General features: G+C 33.9%; 2 protein-coding genes across 2 annotated transcripts; both read left to right on the forward strand.

Moving 5' to 3' along the window:
- Window positions 1-2494: 2494 nt before the first annotated feature.
- LOC113855987 (protein NLP9-like) lies at window positions 2495-7512 on the forward strand. The gene is made up of 5 exons (XM_027487615.1): window positions 2495-3457; window positions 4102-4146; window positions 4326-5072; window positions 5783-5906; window positions 6455-7512. The coding sequence occupies exons 1-5, from the start codon at window positions 2495-2497 to the stop codon at window positions 7510-7512; spliced, it is 2937 nt and encodes a 978-aa protein (XP_027343416.1).
- A 1335-nt stretch (window positions 7513-8847) lies between these two features.
- LOC113854833 (peroxisomal membrane protein 13-like) lies at window positions 8848-12245 on the forward strand. The gene is made up of 5 exons (XM_027486089.1): window positions 8848-8980; window positions 9563-9796; window positions 9909-10213; window positions 10814-10906; window positions 11577-12245. The coding sequence occupies exons 1-5, from the start codon at window positions 8956-8958 to the stop codon at window positions 11796-11798; spliced, it is 879 nt and encodes a 292-aa protein (XP_027341890.1). The 5' UTR covers window positions 8848-8955; the 3' UTR covers window positions 11799-12245.
- Window positions 12246-17227: the final 4982 nt, after the last annotated feature.

Here is a 17227-nt window from a genome sequence, read left to right on the forward strand (position 1 = left end):
GTTTGGGCCCTGTTAGGCACCGGTTGAAAAGTATAAATATATTTTTATTAAAAATACAAATTTCATTAACTAATATAAATATTTTTTTTTGTTACAGATCACATTTAATATTTACTAATCAATATATTTTAAATATTAAAAATATTTAATTTATATACAGTTTATATAATTTTAAAATTAATTAATGTAAAAATTTATGATTTAGGACTATACAATAATTAATAATTAGATGAGAATAAAAAATAATTTTCTATTATTATAATTTTTAATTAATCTTTTGAATATTAAATGAATAATTTTAATTTTTAATTTTTTTATAATAATTTATGTATCAGAATACAATGCAACATAAATAAAAATTATTTAATGTTATCATTAATAAATATCAAATAATTGATAATATAAATATAGAATGTTACATATTTCATAAATTAGTAATATTCTTGTAAATGATATACTTGTTTACTTAACTTTTGTTTTTACGTATTGCTGTGACATTTTCATAGAATATTCTCGATTCTCCTTATCTGTAGGAGAAAGTATATGTAGTAAGTATTTGTTACAAAGAAATAAATGTTATTAAATATTTTGAAATCCTTCTTTTATCTGTGATGACGGTATCTCTCTTCCGAGATGAGGCAAAAGAGTGGTAGTACCACTCGTTCAAAGATGAAATTGAAGGGATGATGAGACCAAAGGCGTAAGATAATTACTTAAATTTTTTTTCAAAGAACTGTGCATTTTTCTCCTTTTTTTTTTTTTGACAAATTTAAGAAATGTTATTCTTTTTTTTAATTGTTTCGAGTCAATGAAAATGACTCGAAATTCTTTTTTCTGTTTAAAATTGGATTAAAAAAAGACAGAATTTTCAATTTCAAATTATACAGAAAAAAATCAAAAGAAAGTGAAAAAAAAGAGGACAACAAAAAAAAACTAAAAATGTAGAAAAAAAACGTATAGAAATAGCAAAATTCTAAGATAACTTTATATTTGCTCAAAAAATAAAATGTTTTTTAGTGTTGTCTTGAGTTGAAGCGTAAAGGGTGTTGTTATCTCTTGTTCTGATGTGAGACCAAAGAAGTGTTGGATTTTTAATTTATTTAAGGATGACTGAAAACAAATTTTTTAATTAATATGATAAATTTGATTTGAAAAAAAAATATTATGAAAAATGACTGGGATGAAATGGGAACAACAAATTTTCTTGAACACAAAGGAATCATTGAATTGAAATATGACACTGATGAAACTGACGAGATGACTTAGTAAAGGACGCCGTACAAAGGGTTGAAAACGACTAGGAAAACCGTCTTTCCATTTTTAGCAACCCGTTCTCTCTGCTACTTCGTCCATCAATTTATGTTGTCTTTTTCTTTCCTTTTATGGAAACCTACATTATTTTTATTTGATGTTACTGCATTCACTTCAGTGCTGAGCTGCCCCTGTTTTGTTGAATTCTATGAACAAAGATTTCGTCAGGTTCGAGGATTTTGAGGTCGGTGATTAATTAGTTGCCTCTCCTACCAAAGCTATTTCTAGGACTCATATATATTGACATTGCCAATCTCCAATTTCTTTGTAAAATTTCGACCGAGTCTTTTTCATTTCTCTTTAGTTAACATTTCAAGCACTGTAACGAGGATTGGAATCGCTCTCCTCGCTCCTTGATAAGTTTCACGAATTCTCTTTCCCTTTTATCGTACGTACGATGTTTTCCGTGTACTTCCTTTGAAGCTCTTGTCCCCAACATCATTCGGGAATTGGAACTCTAATTTCCTTCTTGTTGAGAGTTAATTTTGTTCACAGCATATGTTAGAAATGTCTTTCTCTTCTATATCTAGTTTAATTGTGCTTTTTTGAAGATTGAAATTATCTTTGGGTTTAAGTTGTTATTTATGGATTCTGATACTCTCTAGTTGCAAAGACAAGGCTTAAAGTGTGATGGTTTGTTTTTTGGGTGGTGAAGACAGTTGAAAATGAGTTACAAAAATAGATGGGATGGATGTAGATTAATATTTAATATTTAGTTTAATTGTAATTTATGTAAGATGGATATTTAATTGTAAAGCATTTTAAATAAATTTATGGCTCTGCTTAGTGTAATTGGTAAATTTTAAATATCCATATTGATATTAGAATTTTGTTTTGTTTTCTTGGAAAACTTCTCCATCTAGGCAAGGGCAAGTTTCTAGCTAAGTTTGATTGAATATCCTGCCTGGAGCATATTCTTGTGCAATGCTTAAATCTGCAGCAATTTTCAAGAATCTTGAACTTGTGATAGTGCAGTTTAGCTAATTATTGATTTTGCATTTTTTTTTTCGGGATTATGCTGATGTTAATTTGCTTGATGATGAAGGTAGCTAATTTGAGCGCACAAACTATTACAAGCTTCAAGAAAGTCGAACTCCCACATTGTATTGTCACATGCAATTTGTTACAGAGAGGAACTCCCACATTGGTTAAATTTTAATCAATTTTGATCTCCAACCCAACTATGGAATACCCTTTTTCCCCTAATGAAAGAGAGATGGGGTATTGCCAATCTTCTCGAGCTCAATTTGAGGCATCAACGCCATTAGATGGTGGAATGAGCAATTCAATATCAGAGGATATACCAAATAGCTTATCTGAGTTCATGAACTTTGATACTTATGCTGGTTTGTGCAATAGCTCATCCATAAATGATCAGATTTTGGCTAATGAGCTTCCATCATTAGGCTCGATACCATATTCGTCGCCTTGTGGGTTCAATCTAGTCCAACAGAACAGTGGGCAATGCTATAATTTGTCAGGAGTTGGCAAAAGTTACAATGATACGGAAATTACCCCCACTTATCGGGAGCAAGTTGTGTGTCAACAAATGGATACCACACTTGGTTTCTTAGATGACACAATTGATGCAAATAACTTGAATTTCAAGTTAAAAAATAATGGCTCTTCTCAACATGTTAATACATTTGATACGAGTAATTGTACTATGTCCAAGCCACCTGGTTTGTCACTTGATGAGAGAATGTTGAGGGCTTTGTCCTTCTTTAAGGAATCAGCAGGTGGGGGAATATTGGCACAAGTTTGGGTACCTATAAAGCATGGTGATCAAATCATCTTAAGCACGAGTGAGCAACCTTACTTGCTAGATCAAATGCTTGCAGGGTACCGTGAAGTGTCAAGGACATTTACATTCTCTGCGGAAGGAAAATTGGGTTGTTTCCTAGGACTTCCTGGTCGTGTGTTTATCTCCAAAGTTCCTGAGTGGACTTCCAATGTTGGTTATTACAGCATGAGTGAATACTTGAGGGTTGAACATGCAATTAATCACAAGGTTCGGGGATCAATTGCTTTTCCAGTATTCGATCTATACTCTGATCTGCCATGTTGTGCTGTTCTGGAACTTGTGACTACAAAGGAAAAGCCAGATTTTGACAGAGAATTGGAAATTGTTTGTCATGCACTTCAGGTAGCTTTTTATTTACCCTTTTTTTTTTACATTACTTCCCTTTCTGCACTTTGCCCGTCTCACCGCACATAAATGAAAGTTTATATGTTTTGCATTATTTGAGATTTATTATTATTCTCACCATTTGGCCAACAAAGTATATTGTGCGTTCATTTGTCATACCTGTATATTTGACATTGTTCTCACACCATGGTTGACGAAAAGCTGGAAAAGGAATTTCTAAAGGATGTGTATTGTGTAATCATGGTTCCAATGTCCATACTAAGGATTATTGCCAAAATTGAAAAGAAAAAATAATTTATTGATAATTACTCTATCTAGTCTATAATTTTCGTGTATACACATCCTCTATTCTGTTAGGCCACATATTTGAATAGTTGAGTTATTGTAAAGTGAATCTTCTATTCATTTGATTGAAAAATCTCTTTAATTTTTGCCAAAATATTTCAAAGACCATCAAGCATCTCAATTAATTCAGCTATGGATGCAATCTTCAATTACTTAGGAAAGTAACTCTTTTTGTTGGTCTAGGAACTCTTACAATTATTTTTTACTAAAATTAACCTTTCATGTTCTATGAATTTGCATATTATAGTACAATTTAAGGTAGTAATGACAAATGTAATCATCATGACTCTCTGCAGCTTGTGAATTTAAGGACTACTAAGCCTCTTCGACTTCTTCCGCAGGTATTTGCATAAACTTTATTTTATTTTGCCTATTGTTTTTCCCCCCCACCGTAATCAAGAGGTAAGAACAAAGCAAGCAGAGCTAAACCATCTTCAAATTTTCATTTGGGGCAGGGCAAATGAGATGTGATTTTATCTGGATTTTTGCACTCCTTACAATATTATTTCCTCTTCTACAGTGTTTTTCGGACAACAAAAGAGCTGCTTTGATCGAGATAGTTGATGTGTTACGATCTATCTGTCATGCACATAGATTGCCTCTTGCATTGACATGGATTCCTTGTTGTTACACTGAGGGCTCAAAAGGTGAAGCTACAAGGATACAAATTAAAGAGGGTCATTCAAGTTCTAATGAAAAAAGCATCCTATGTATTGAAGAATCAGCTTGCTATATTACTGATATAGCCATGGGAGGCTTTGTTCGTGCATGCATTTTACATCATCTTGAGGAAGGGAAAGGCATAGCTGGGAAAGCTCTTCAATCGAATAATCCTTTCTTCTATCATGATGTGAAGACGTATGATATTAGTGAATATCCACTTGTCCACCATGCACGCAAGTATAATTTGAATGCTGCAGTTGCAATTAGGTTAAGGAGTACTTATACTGATGATGATGATTACGTATTGGAATTATTTTTGCCTGCCAATATCAAAGGGAGTTCAGAGCAACAACTTTTATTAGACAACCTCTCAAGTACCATGCAGAGAATTTGTAGGAGTTTGAGGACAGTTTCAGATACCGAATTATCAGGAATACAAAGATCTCAAGAGGGGTTTAAAGAGAAAAATGTCCCCAATTTTTTCCGTCTGCCAATGAAAAACTCTCAAATACCATTAAAAAATGGTGACCAGGATTATGTCCAAAAGACGTCATTGAAGGCGACCAACCTAAGAAACAACGGAATTGAGCCTTCTCATAACCGGGTATACATCTGTAATTCTTTAATTCTAATGAATTATTTTATTATCTTGCAAAATTTGTCATTGAACTTCCTTGTTAATCTCTAAGTTTGTGAATAACTTTCCTATGAAACAAATGGTTAGCAAATATATATAATAAGAATTTTTTAAATTTATAATATCCATACTCTTTTTTTCAGTTCTTTACTTAACCAAGATGACTTTCCTAATCACACAATAATAATTGATATTTTAACACTGAAATGCTTTGCTAAGTATTGGATCATATAACTCGTGACTCTTGATTTTCTTAGTATTAACCATTATGGGACTTCCTTACCTTCTATTTTGTCATGGCCAATGAATGTAGTGTGCTATGATAGTTAATACGAAATTTCTGTTGGAATTGATGCTTACTTATTATGTCTGCATTCCAAGATTGGTTGTCCTTTGTTAATAATTTGTTATTTTAATGATAACAGTGGAATTAAATGTGAAATCACTGCTGTATCTAAGGAAACATTTGTTGTAAGTGATTGTGAATGGTGGCGTAGAACAGGGGAACAAAAATAAATATTGAATGTCCATCACATTTTTATTAATGTTATAAAAGTATTTGCTAATTGTGCAAAAACTTAACATAGTTTATGCATCAACTTTGCTAGTCAACTCCGTAATTATTGTTGGTGCTACAATTTTCAATATTTCCTGAGACTGGTTTTCTTGTTGTGTAGGAAACAAATGGATCAAAAAGGAAAGTTGAGAAAAATAGAAGTACATCAGAGAAGAATGTTAGCTTGAATGTTCTCCAACACTACTTTTCTGGTAGTTTGAAGGATGCTGCAAAAAGCATCGGTGGTTAGACTCCATCATTATTTACCCTAATTTGTTTGTATTTGTTAACTTGGCCTATTTATTTTAGGTTAAGACAATTGTTGTTAATTTTTATCTGATTTGCACATGTTTGGACTATATTGGTTAAGATTAACCATCATCTGAGCTGTGTATACCTTTAAGTTCAAAACGCTATTATGAATTTAATTTTTCTTCGATAGTTACTACTTAGTCTGGAAAACAATGCTTCCATTGTAATGAGTATTTTAATATGGTGCTTATGGCATGTTACACAGTTGTGATTTTAAGTAGCTCTCAACTATTAAAATTACGTTGAAAGATACAACTCTGTTTACAAAGTGATACTTGCAGTATACTAACTTTAGAGCTAGGTGTAGTTCAATTACATATTTGTTTATAATAATTTAATTTGATAAAAAATTATTGCAATTGTTCTATCTTTAACATAGAAACATTACCTTTCATTTTTTAAAGATGTTCAATATTTCAAAAAGGAAATTCTTGTTACATGAAACAAGTTTGTTCTTGACAAATATTTCTTCTTTGACCAGTTTGTCCGACAACTCTAAAAAGGATATGCAGGCAACATGGAATTTCGAGATGGCCATCTCGTAAGATCAATAAAGTGAATCGATCATTGAGGAAAATACAAATTGTGCTTGACTCTGTCCAGGGAGTGGAAGGAGGATTGAAGTTTGATCCCTCTCTGGGGGCATTTGTGGCAAGAGGGTCAATCATCCAGGAAACTGATGCACAAAAAAGTCTTATGTTTCCTGAGAAGAGTACTATAGAAGACCTTATAGCTGTTACACATGATGCAGATTCAGATTCAGTACCACCTACATCATGTAGTGAAGTGGAGAATTTTCCAATTAAGTTGGAGGAAAATTTGAATAAAATTAATGCCTTTTCGGTTGATTGCAATGAAGATTCAAAATCAATGGCAATGGATGATGTGTCATGCCAGACAGCGAGCCTTTGGAACAAGGCACAGGATTGTCCTGAACATGGTTGTTTCAGTTCTGTTCTTGGAAAGGAAAGGGATAAAAGGAGTATAAACAAGAGTGGTTTGAGAGTAGACAAATTTAAAAGCAATATTATAGGCCAGAGTTTAACCTCCTTGATTACTAATGACATGGACATTAATGTAGAAAGGGAAGATGGGGTTGTGAAGCCTAACCACCCTATTTCTTCAAGCTTGACAGATTCTTGTAATGGCTCTGGTTCAATGATGCATGGTAGTTCATCAGGTTCTCAAAGCTTTGAGAACCATAATCAATCCAAAGTCAAATCATTCATTGTTGATAGTGGGTCAAAAATAATTGCCAAAGCTACCTATAGAGGAGACACCATTCGTTTCAAGTTTGATCCATCTGCAGGTTGTTTCAGGCTATATGAAGAAGTTGCCACGAGATTCAAACTACAAAATGGGTCATTCCAACTTAAATATCTAGATGATGAAGAGGAATGGGTGATGTTGGTGAGTGACTCTGATTTGCAAGAGTGTATAGAAATATTAGATGATATTGGTAAACATAGCGTGAGGTTTCTTGTTCGTGATATGCCTTGTGTTTTAACCAGTTATTGTAGTGGCAGTTGCTACTTGTGAGGTTTCTTGGGTTGATGAATGAATTTATTGTGGAATTCAAGTCTTACTTCGACAAAATGTTGTTAGTTTTCCACAATCTTCTGAAGGTTCTGCATTTGGAAGAGTTTGAATTTAAGTGGCCTATGCCAGGGTTTAAGCTTCATTACTATTGAAACTTTGTACATTACCAACTTGTCAAATCAAGAGGCTTTTTGAAGATAGAAAGATGCAAGTCATTGGAGCACTTGCATGCTAAATATAAAATTTTTGTATATGTTAAACCTGTAGCAGCTGCTTAGAAATTTATAGTGGTAATAGTAGTAGTCAGAACCAAGGTAAAATGGTACTGCAGTGTAGTAATCCCATTTTGTAATTATATAGATAGATAAATAGTATCTAGATAAATAAATGTATTGCTTTCCCATGAGATGATATAACTGAAATATGATTATAAATATAAGAAAAGGACAGTACTGATACAAAGTTCCCGCTATAACTCAAGGAAGTAAATGTAAATTTTTTTGTAAGTATTATTTGAGCTTAGGTGTTTTTGTGTGTCTATTTTAGAGTAAGACACCGTTCATTCCTCTTAAAATTTTGCTAATATATATAAAATAAATCGATATAAAGCAAAGGAAGGATTGCTTTCTTAAAGTCAACTTTTTGAGGTGGATTCTATCGTTTAAAGAGGTACACATCCATATTAGTTGTTGAAAAAAATTGTTACACCCAATTTAATTTCTTAAAAAAAAATCATCAAATAGATTAGTGTCTATTAAAAAATGATGTTTAATTTCGACAATCTATGTATTTCTAAATATTAGAATCAATTTTTAGAGACTAATTTTACATTTTTTTCAAAAATATTTTACTAGATAAAAAACAATATTTTTATCTCATCTATTTAACAAGCTACGTAAAGTATCTAGTTAAACAAAAGTATTTTAATAGAAAGACTAATATGTTAAAAAAATAATAAAAAATTATCGAGTTACTTTTTTAAATTTTTTAAAAAAGTAGAATAACTAACAAAAGTAGGCAGTATAAAGCAATCCTTTTCCTTTTGTGATCAAGCAGAAGTTAGCAACTAGGATGGATATTCATAGCCTATCACATCCCACTAATCAAGTTAGGTGAAAATAAACTCGACATATTTTGAAAATGAGTTTTGTTCATATTTTTAAAGTTGCTCGAATCCATCATTTTTTTTAATAATTATGTATTCAATACAACACTATTAATTTAATAAATAATATTTTATTTAGATTGGCTTTTTATTTTAAAATATACATTGATTTACTCTCATCTCTCTTTAAAATTTATTATGAATTATATCGACAAATTAAAATATAGATTGAGTTTGGTTGGGACTCGTGAGTTTGGATGAGAAGTGTCGGAGTTACCTTTTCCTTGTGAGGCCACAACGACGATCGTTTTGGTATGAGCCTGAGACTCTGAGACACCATGGAACCCAACACCCAGCCACCCTGTTCGTTCCTTCTCCCTTAATCTCTCACACTCTCTTTTGCTCATTCAATTGTTTTCGTTTCCTCTTCGAATTAATTAAACCATAGATTGCATGCACTTTATGTTATTCACTGCTAATTTGTTCGTTAGGGCGTGCTTTTCGTTGCAGTTTAATTCATCAAAACCTTGACATTCCACATCATTTAACCATCAATTGATCGTTCCGTGGATCTATATCTCACTTTTGTCAGCATCGTTCATATATTATATATTTGTTTTTTCTCCTTTTTACGTTATCTTAACATTCTGAAAGTGAGTTTAGTTTTCGTTGGTCTTAGAGTGGAATCATGTTTGAATTGTATTCACAGAAGTTGTTGGTTTTGGTTTTTCTGTTAATTTTGTGAAACGCCCTAACTTCTCTGCGCACACTTTACAGATATTCTTATATTCGGTGTGTAGTGTAATCTTTTATTTCTTTCATATCTGATATTATAAATCAAGGTTTTCCAGGCCATCTTTAGAAGCAGTTGTTGTGTCACACTAGAATTTGTACAAATTTCACTTCAATATCCAATTTTTTACTAATATTTTAACCTCGTTGCAGCAAATAGTCCGCCACCAAAACCTTGGGAACAAACAGGTTCCTCATCTGGCCCAGCACCTTTCAAACCACCATCAGCCGGCAGAACAAGTGATGTAGTCGAGGCTTCAGGGACTGCAAAGCCTGGGGAAATTGTTTCTAGTTCTGATAGGAATGCAACTGTCAACAGGAATGCTCTTGGGAGGCCTGTTCCCTCAAGGCCATGGGAGCAGAATTATGGAAATAGCAGCTATGGAGGTGACTTTTTAAAATAAAAAAAATTGTCATGTTTGTAGCCTTTCCTCTCTGTTTAAAAATGTCCTCGTTTGCCTATTTCAGTGAAGCTCGTTGTTTTTGTTATTAACTGCAGGATATGGTTCTACGCTGAATTATAATTCTGGATATGGATCTGGAATGTATGGTTCTTCTTACGGCGGACTAGGAGGGATGTATGGCGGGGGACTGTATGGTAACAGTATGTATAGGGGAGGATATGGTGGTGGCCTGTATGGGTCATCTGGGATGTATGGAGGTGGAATGTATAACAGTGGCCTTGGGGGTCCGATGGGTAGTTATGGCATGGGTGGTGGTGGTCCCTATGGAGATCAAGATCCCAACAATCCATTTGGTGCCCCACCATCCCCGCCTGGATTTTGGATTTCCGCTTTGCGTGTGGTGAGTTGATTTAGTTTTTCTTCCATAGTGATAATTGATGAACATGACCAATGGACATTGCTTCTCCTATTTTGATTTACTATATTAAGTCATGTATGATTCTTTACCGCTGTCAACTTATTTAATATTTACGATGGTCGTTGGTTGTAGATCAAATTCATACAATTTGTCTTTGCAAGTTATTGTGCAAAAGAATCTGAGTCCTGTGTTTCAATCGTTGTATTAGTTAGGAGTGCCTATGTGCCATGTGAGACAATACACAACGGTAACTATGATTAATTAGTGTGTTTAGTTTAGCTTATTTTTATCGACTTCTTTAAATAACTTTTAAAATATTAGCAATTTCAAACATGCTATTGATCTTTGTAGTTGTGGATTATTGGTATGTAATGAAACTTCTTGAATGTAAAGTTCCTGAGTAGGAAAATGGATGGTATATTTAGGTACATTTTTCTGCGCTCTGTTTACTCTTTATTGTTTTCCACCATTGCTTCTCTCCTTTTTTAATACCTCTTGGATTCTTTAAATATGATTACAATTTTCTGTTATTGTTCAAAATTTTGCTTTGCATATGTTGAAAGTTTTAACCTCTAATGACAGATGCAAGGTGTGGTTAACTTTTTTGGTCGAATATCAATACTCATAGACCAGAACACACAGGCTTTCCATATGTTCATGACTGCACTTCTCCAGGTTTTGTATTCGTCATTCTCTTTCCATTTTACATAATTTTATCAATTTTCTAATTGTATACCCAGCTCCAATGGTTGTTGGAAGATTGAAATTCAAAAAATGAAATCATATATGATTTGTTTGTTTGTTTTGAATTAATGTGAAATTTTCACTTTGGGAAGGATCACCTATTCAATAATTGACTTCAGAAGGATTTTTAAATAATTTCTTTGCATTGGAAAGTAGTCTTAACAGTGGTCAGTGAAATTGTTTCTCCGTTGGATATTAACAGGAAATGTCATTTTTTGGTGTCAAATTATGGAAAAGGGTATGCATTACCTTTTATACAAAATTGTAGTTATAGTTTGGTCATGCATGATGATAGACAACATATTCTGGCAAAAGCAATTGCAAGTTCTTTCCATATTTTCTTAGAACCCACAATTTTAGAAGTAGCCAAACAATTTTATTTAAGTGCACAATGATTCATGGATTGGTTATTTCTTGGGATACCTTGAGTGATGTTTATTTTGATATAGCAGTTAGGTGTTCTATTTTCTTTGTTTTCTGTGTTTTCTTTGCAGTGTTCATTGCCAAATCTGGAAACCCATTCTATAAAGTATAATCACATGCAATTTTTCATGTTTGGAACATAGTTTAATTTTAGAAGATTCCTGGATCTCTTTTGCAGCTGTTTGATCGCTCTGGTTTACTATATGGAGAACTAGCTAGATTTGTCTTGCGGTTGCTTGGAATTAAAACCAAGTCCAAGAAGGTAAACCCGCCAGGTCCAAATGGACTGCCGCTTCCTGGACCACAAAATTCTTCTGGAGATGTAAACTACATTGAGGCAGCAAAGGCTGCTCCAAGTGGTTCTTGGGATAATGTTTGGGGAAATGATGCCAATCAATAATATGGTAAAATTATTTTGCTTAAAGAGTTCGTCCAAATATATTGTAAAGAAGAAACAGAAGCATTCCACATGAAGATTCTGAAGCTGCAAAAGTCATGTATATCCTGAATTTGGAGTTCAGTTTGCTGTTGGCTCTTGATTTTATTGGAAGCGGGGTCTCTTCTGATAATAAGACACCATTCCTGCATTATACCTTGTAAACGTTTGCTCTGAGTCTGCAGGATGCTGCTATGTGCTACTTAAATGCTACTTAAATGTATTATTTTGTATCGAGAATGTGATTGCATACATGTTAAACATTTTCGGAGCCATTTAATTGGTTCCTTTTCTTGTACTCTTTTAGTGTGATCGTTCTTCAAATTTTATTTACATATGGATCTGCCAAACTTGGTATGAGGATACCATTACTGGCTGGGAGCCTCTTATATCATAACACAGAAAGAAACTATCAGCACTTTCTAATACTTTGAGCAAACCCATATGCATTTTTCTTATACTCATGCTGATCATCCTTCTTGAACTATAATAAAGAGGACCGTAGCAACAGGATCTTTCACCTAAAAATTTTCTGATGCACAGGATCCATTAAAATGGCAAGTGCAGAGCATACTTTTTTCTAGTGAGGGACTAGAGGATAGTTATTATAAACAAAGCTTTCAGAGAGAGAAAATTAGAAACAACTCATGATATAGATAAACACACAAGTTTTATTTTGATTCGGTCTGCCTTCAAATGGCAAGGGACTTCCCCTTATATAGAGGATGGACAACAACTGTAATAATTACATCTGATAAGGTTGGATAAGATTCCAAACCCTTTTCTAAAGTAGCTTTTAGCAAACTTACAAAATCGAGACTTTTAGTACATGTGACTCATACTAAAAACAAAATATAAAAGACACTTTATTACATAAAGATACTTTTTCAGAGATTCTTTAGTCCTTGAGGATAGGCTCGTGACTTGGTGACATGTTGGGATCGTCACTTGAACAGAGGCTGATTGAGTTAGAAGGATCTTGAGGATCTTGAGAGTCCATGAGTGGATCAATACGTGTTGAGCCTTCATCTCTGATTATGACATGACTGTTCATTTCCCAATTTCTAAAAGTAATAGAGGAACAAATTACTGATGGATCTATTGGTTGGATCTTATCCCACATGGTTGGATTATCATTATCAGGAGGGCAAATTATATCCATTGCTTTTAATTTGGAACAAGTGGACTTTACTTTGAACATTTCCTCACGGGCTCCATTTTCAGTATGGAGGTGAACATTTAGATCTGCTTGGTTATGAGGTGGTCTGTCTGGTTCATATATCTCTAGGAGACTTGTGAATGTGTTCCAGATTTTGACTTGATTCTGGGTATAAAGTAATTTTGAAACTGGATGTTCAAAATAAGGTCTATGAATTATTACCACTGTTACATGTTTTGGAGTTTCAGCTGGAGGTAACTCCATTTCTTTCCAAATACTGAGTCTTTGTAATTCAAGTTGAACATTTTTCTTCCAGTTTGGGATAGGTTGATACCAAGCCAAAAATTTCCATAACAGAGTGGATTGATTGCGGAGGTCATTGAGGAATTCAAACATAATGAAAGTGGGAAAAACTATGGGATAGTGGTATAAAAGGGTGGCACACCAAAGATGCCATATATCTTCTTTAATTAAAGGAAAATCCATTAATAATGCAAAGATGTTTAGGTATGGTGCATCAGGTTGAAACCAGGTAGGTTTAGGTTTAACATTACGGTGGTAGAGTGAAAGAGACAAAAAATGAAACATGTGATTTTTTGCAAAATCTTTGATATATTCTACAGTGATAACATCATGTCTCATTTCTGAAGGAAACATTGGAAGAGGAGTTGGTCCAGAGCTGGTACTGGCTTCAGCAATATTGAGAGGGAAAATCAAAGGATATGAGTTTAGTGAGGTTACAATGGCAATTGATTTTTTTGGTCTGGATAAGAGGTCAGGGACAACATTTTTTTTTCTTTGATATGTTTAACAGTAAAATCATACCTGAAGAACCAATTTTTCAGTCTGAGAACTTGAGGATCTGGTGGCATCTTATTTTTGAAATCAAGCAGTGCAGGAAAAGCAGAATTATCCATTTGAACTTCAAAATTATGACCTCTAAGATAGAAATCAAATTTTTGGATACCATTCTTTACTGCAAGGGCTTCTTTGTATGTTGTATGGTAATTGTCCACTGGCATGTCCACAGTAAGCCTTTTTTCCATTATTTTCTTCAAGTAAAACAGCTCCCCAATAATGATCACTAGCATCTGTTTGTAGAATTCTTTTACCATCTCCAGGGATCTTTAATGGTGGAGGGTTCTGAGCTATCTTTTTCAGATGACGAACAGCTTCAGTCTGTTCATTGCTCCATGGAGGAGAGTTTTTCCTTAGCAGTTTTGACAGAGGACTTGTATATTTGGCAGCATTAGGAATAAAATCCCTAATGTAATTTAATACTCCAAGGAATTGTTGAATTTGTTTGACAGTGAAATTTTCATCAGGAAAATTCAAGAGTTCTTCTGCAATGTGCGGTTGAGGTTGATAATTTTCCTGAGAAAAATGCATTCCCAGAAAGTCTATCTGGGTTTGTGCTAATTGAATCTTTTTTTCTGACAACATAATCCCATATTTGTTGGAGAGATCAAAGAATTTGCTTAAGAGGGTTTTATGAGATTCTGTGTCTTTTGAGAAAAGTAATACATCATCTATGTAGATGAGTATACTATCAAGGATTGGTTCAAAAATTCTGGTCATGGCTTTCTGGAAAAGAGAAGGTGCTACTTTTAGGCCAAATGGAAGAACTTTCCATTGGTATTGAGCATTTGGGATGCAGAAAGCGGTTTTGTATCGATCAGAGGGATCAACACCAAGTTGCCAAAATCCTGACTTTAAATCAAACTTTGAAAAGATCATGGCATCTTTGATAAGAGTGTGTTAAGAGGAGGTTTTTGGGATGGGAAACTTGTCATCCTTAAGAAAATGATTGAGAGGTTTATAATCAATTACTAACCTCTTCTTTCCTCTAATTCTTTCAGATCTTTTCTCTACATAAAATGCCTGGCATGTCCATTCAGATTTAGTTGGTTCGATCAGTCCTTGTCGAAGAAGTTCAGCACATTCTTGTCGAGCCATCTAGAGATCACTTGGACTCATTCCAGGATGTGTGACTTTGGTAGGATTGATGTCTTTATTGAGCTTGAAAGGGAGTTTTATAAAAAACTCTGGGTTGTTCCAAATCGGATTGGGATGAGAAAAATTTTCATGTCCATCTGCACATAAGGTCTTCAACTTTTCTTTTAAGTTCGAAATATTCTGTTGGACTTTCTTCCAGAGAATAAAGTTTCAAGACATCTGTGTAAGGCTTGAAATTTCTTTTAAACTTAATTCTTCTTGGAAGTATCTGAAGCTTGTCAGTTAAATAATAAGCATCCATGCCAAGCAGAATATCTTTATTAGGAAGATGAGTACCTATGGGTTTGATCCAAATGATGCAATCTGGAAATAACTTGATTCCAATAGGCATTTTGGAAATCAAATGAGTGTTGAACATCTTTCCATCAGCTGCTACAAAACTAGTAGTATATTGGGTCCAGCATTCTTTTGGAAGAACCTCTGGATTCATCATAGTTCTTTGAGCTCCAGTTTCCATGTAGGCTATGGCCTTGATTGGAGTAGCATATTTGTTAATGAGAACTTGGACCTCCACATAAGGTTGTGATGGAGTTTGAAGAACACTATTTACTTCTTGAGTAAAATAAAGAGGAATATATTCTTCTTCTTTGCTTGAAGATTCTGAAGAATCATCAGATGATTCTTGGATAGCAAAGACAGTATCTTGATTTGCTTCTTCTTGTTCAGAGTATTCAGATTCAATATCTCCTTCAATAGGATCCAAAGAATTAACTAAGTTTTGGGCTTTGGCATCCTTGTTTGGACATTTCTTAGCAAAGTGTCCTTTTTTCCTGCAGATAAAGCATCGGGTTCCTTTGCTTTTTCCTCTTTTTTCTTTCTTCTTAAAGTATTTCATCTTCTTCTTCTTCTTCTTTGAAAACTTTCTTGTTTTTTCTTTTTTCTTGGATGGACAGACACATTTCTTTTCTTTGCATCCAATCTCAAGGTATTTTTTCTTGCAGGCTTTGGTGAATTTTGATCTTTCATTCATCACATCAGAGATGAATAGATGTGTCCTGCATAATTTGTCAAGAGATTCCATTGTTTTCTAGTGAATTTGACCAAGGCTTAAGCTGGTTAAATCCTGACCTTGGGCTACTATGAGCTTGTGAATTTCTGGTTGTAATTCTTGAGGAAGAGAAGCAACATAAGTATTTTTTAGACTGACATCATTGTATCCATTAAGAAGATAGAAAATCTCTACCATTCTTTTATGATGCCTTTCTAAATCTTTCTTCTTCAAAGAGCAGCATCTCATCTCAAAATAATCTTGCCTGATTTTTTTGTCATAAAGATCTATGTCACCCACAAATTCTTGGTGTATTGCTCCAAGAACTTGGCGAGTATTGCCCAGTTGATGAAACTGGTCTTGTTTGACACTTCCCAGATTGTGGTACCATTCTTTTAAAGTGCCAGTCATTCTGCAACAAAATTCTTCAATGACTTTATATGGATCTACTTCTAGCTTCATGAATTGAGTATCTAACTAGGCTCCAAAATCAAGTAGTCTTTTTCTCCAATGTTGTGGAGAGACATCATCAAGAGTAAAATAAGGACCTCCATTAATTTTTGATCCTTTTTTCTCGTCTACTGGTTTCTTCTTCTTCATCAGGTGAATCATAAAAAGATCCTCTTTGATTACTAGATTGTGTTATGTTGACCATCAGCATCTCAATAATGTTTGTAAATTCTTCATCAGAGGACTTAGCTTCTGGTACTTCTGATTCACTCTGGAATTTTTCAGTTGTTGGAGATTCATAAGACTCTTCAAAAAAGTCTTTTCCGGTGGATGAAGATTTAAGGGATTCTGAGTCATCAATTAATTGATCTTCTTCAAATATGACACCTATAAAAGGTGTTTTTCCTTGACTTTCTTTTGATGACTTTTTTGGAGGAGATTTTTCTTCTTCAGAAGAATCTAGGCTCTTGGTTTTAATAGTTTCTGAAGAGGATATACTCATCTTGCCTTTACCCTTTGAATCACGGGTAGAAGATCTAGGTTTGGGTCTATAGGCAGAGGGCAAGGAGTATGAAGGTGCTGTAAATGTGCCTTGATAGAATGGGGATGGACTAAAAGGAGAATAGTAAGTTGATTGTACAGGAGGTGGAACAAGAAAGGGATTAATTTCAGCTTCCCTGTTTTGTTGTTTTGCAGCAATCAATTCATCCATCTCTTTAATTTGCTCTTTAAGCCTCCTGATTTCTCTATCTTTTTTGTGATATTCTCCTGTGAAGACAG

Source organism: Abrus precatorius, unplaced genomic scaffold, assembly GCF_003935025.1.
Source record: "Abrus precatorius isolate BTA unplaced genomic scaffold, Abrus_2018 Scaffold11, whole genome shotgun sequence".
Taxonomy (NCBI): domain Eukaryota; kingdom Viridiplantae; phylum Streptophyta; class Magnoliopsida; order Fabales; family Fabaceae; genus Abrus; species Abrus precatorius.

Bases quoted from the DNA above. Each gene is read 5' to 3' on its own strand.
- LOC113855987 (XM_027487615.1), top strand. From the start codon at position 2,495: ATGGAATACCCTTTTTCCCCTAATGAAAGAGAGATGGGGTATTGCCAA. The intron at 3,458-4,101 runs GTAGCTTTTTAT...GACTCTCTGCAG, and splicing joins TTGTTTGTCATGCACTTCAG to CTTGTGAATTTAAGGACTAC. The intron at 5,073-5,782 runs GTATACATCTGT...CTTGTTGTGTAG, and splicing joins TTGAGCCTTCTCATAACCGG to GAAACAAATGGATCAAAAAG.
- LOC113854833 (XM_027486089.1), top strand. From the start codon at position 8,956: ATGGAACCCAACACCCAGCCACCCT. The intron at 9,797-9,908 runs GTGACTTTTTAA...TATTAACTGCAG, and splicing joins TGGAAATAGCAGCTATGGAG to GATATGGTTCTACGCTGAAT. The intron at 10,214-10,813 runs GTGAGTTGATTT...CTCTAATGACAG, and splicing joins GGATTTCCGCTTTGCGTGTG to ATGCAAGGTGTGGTTAACTT.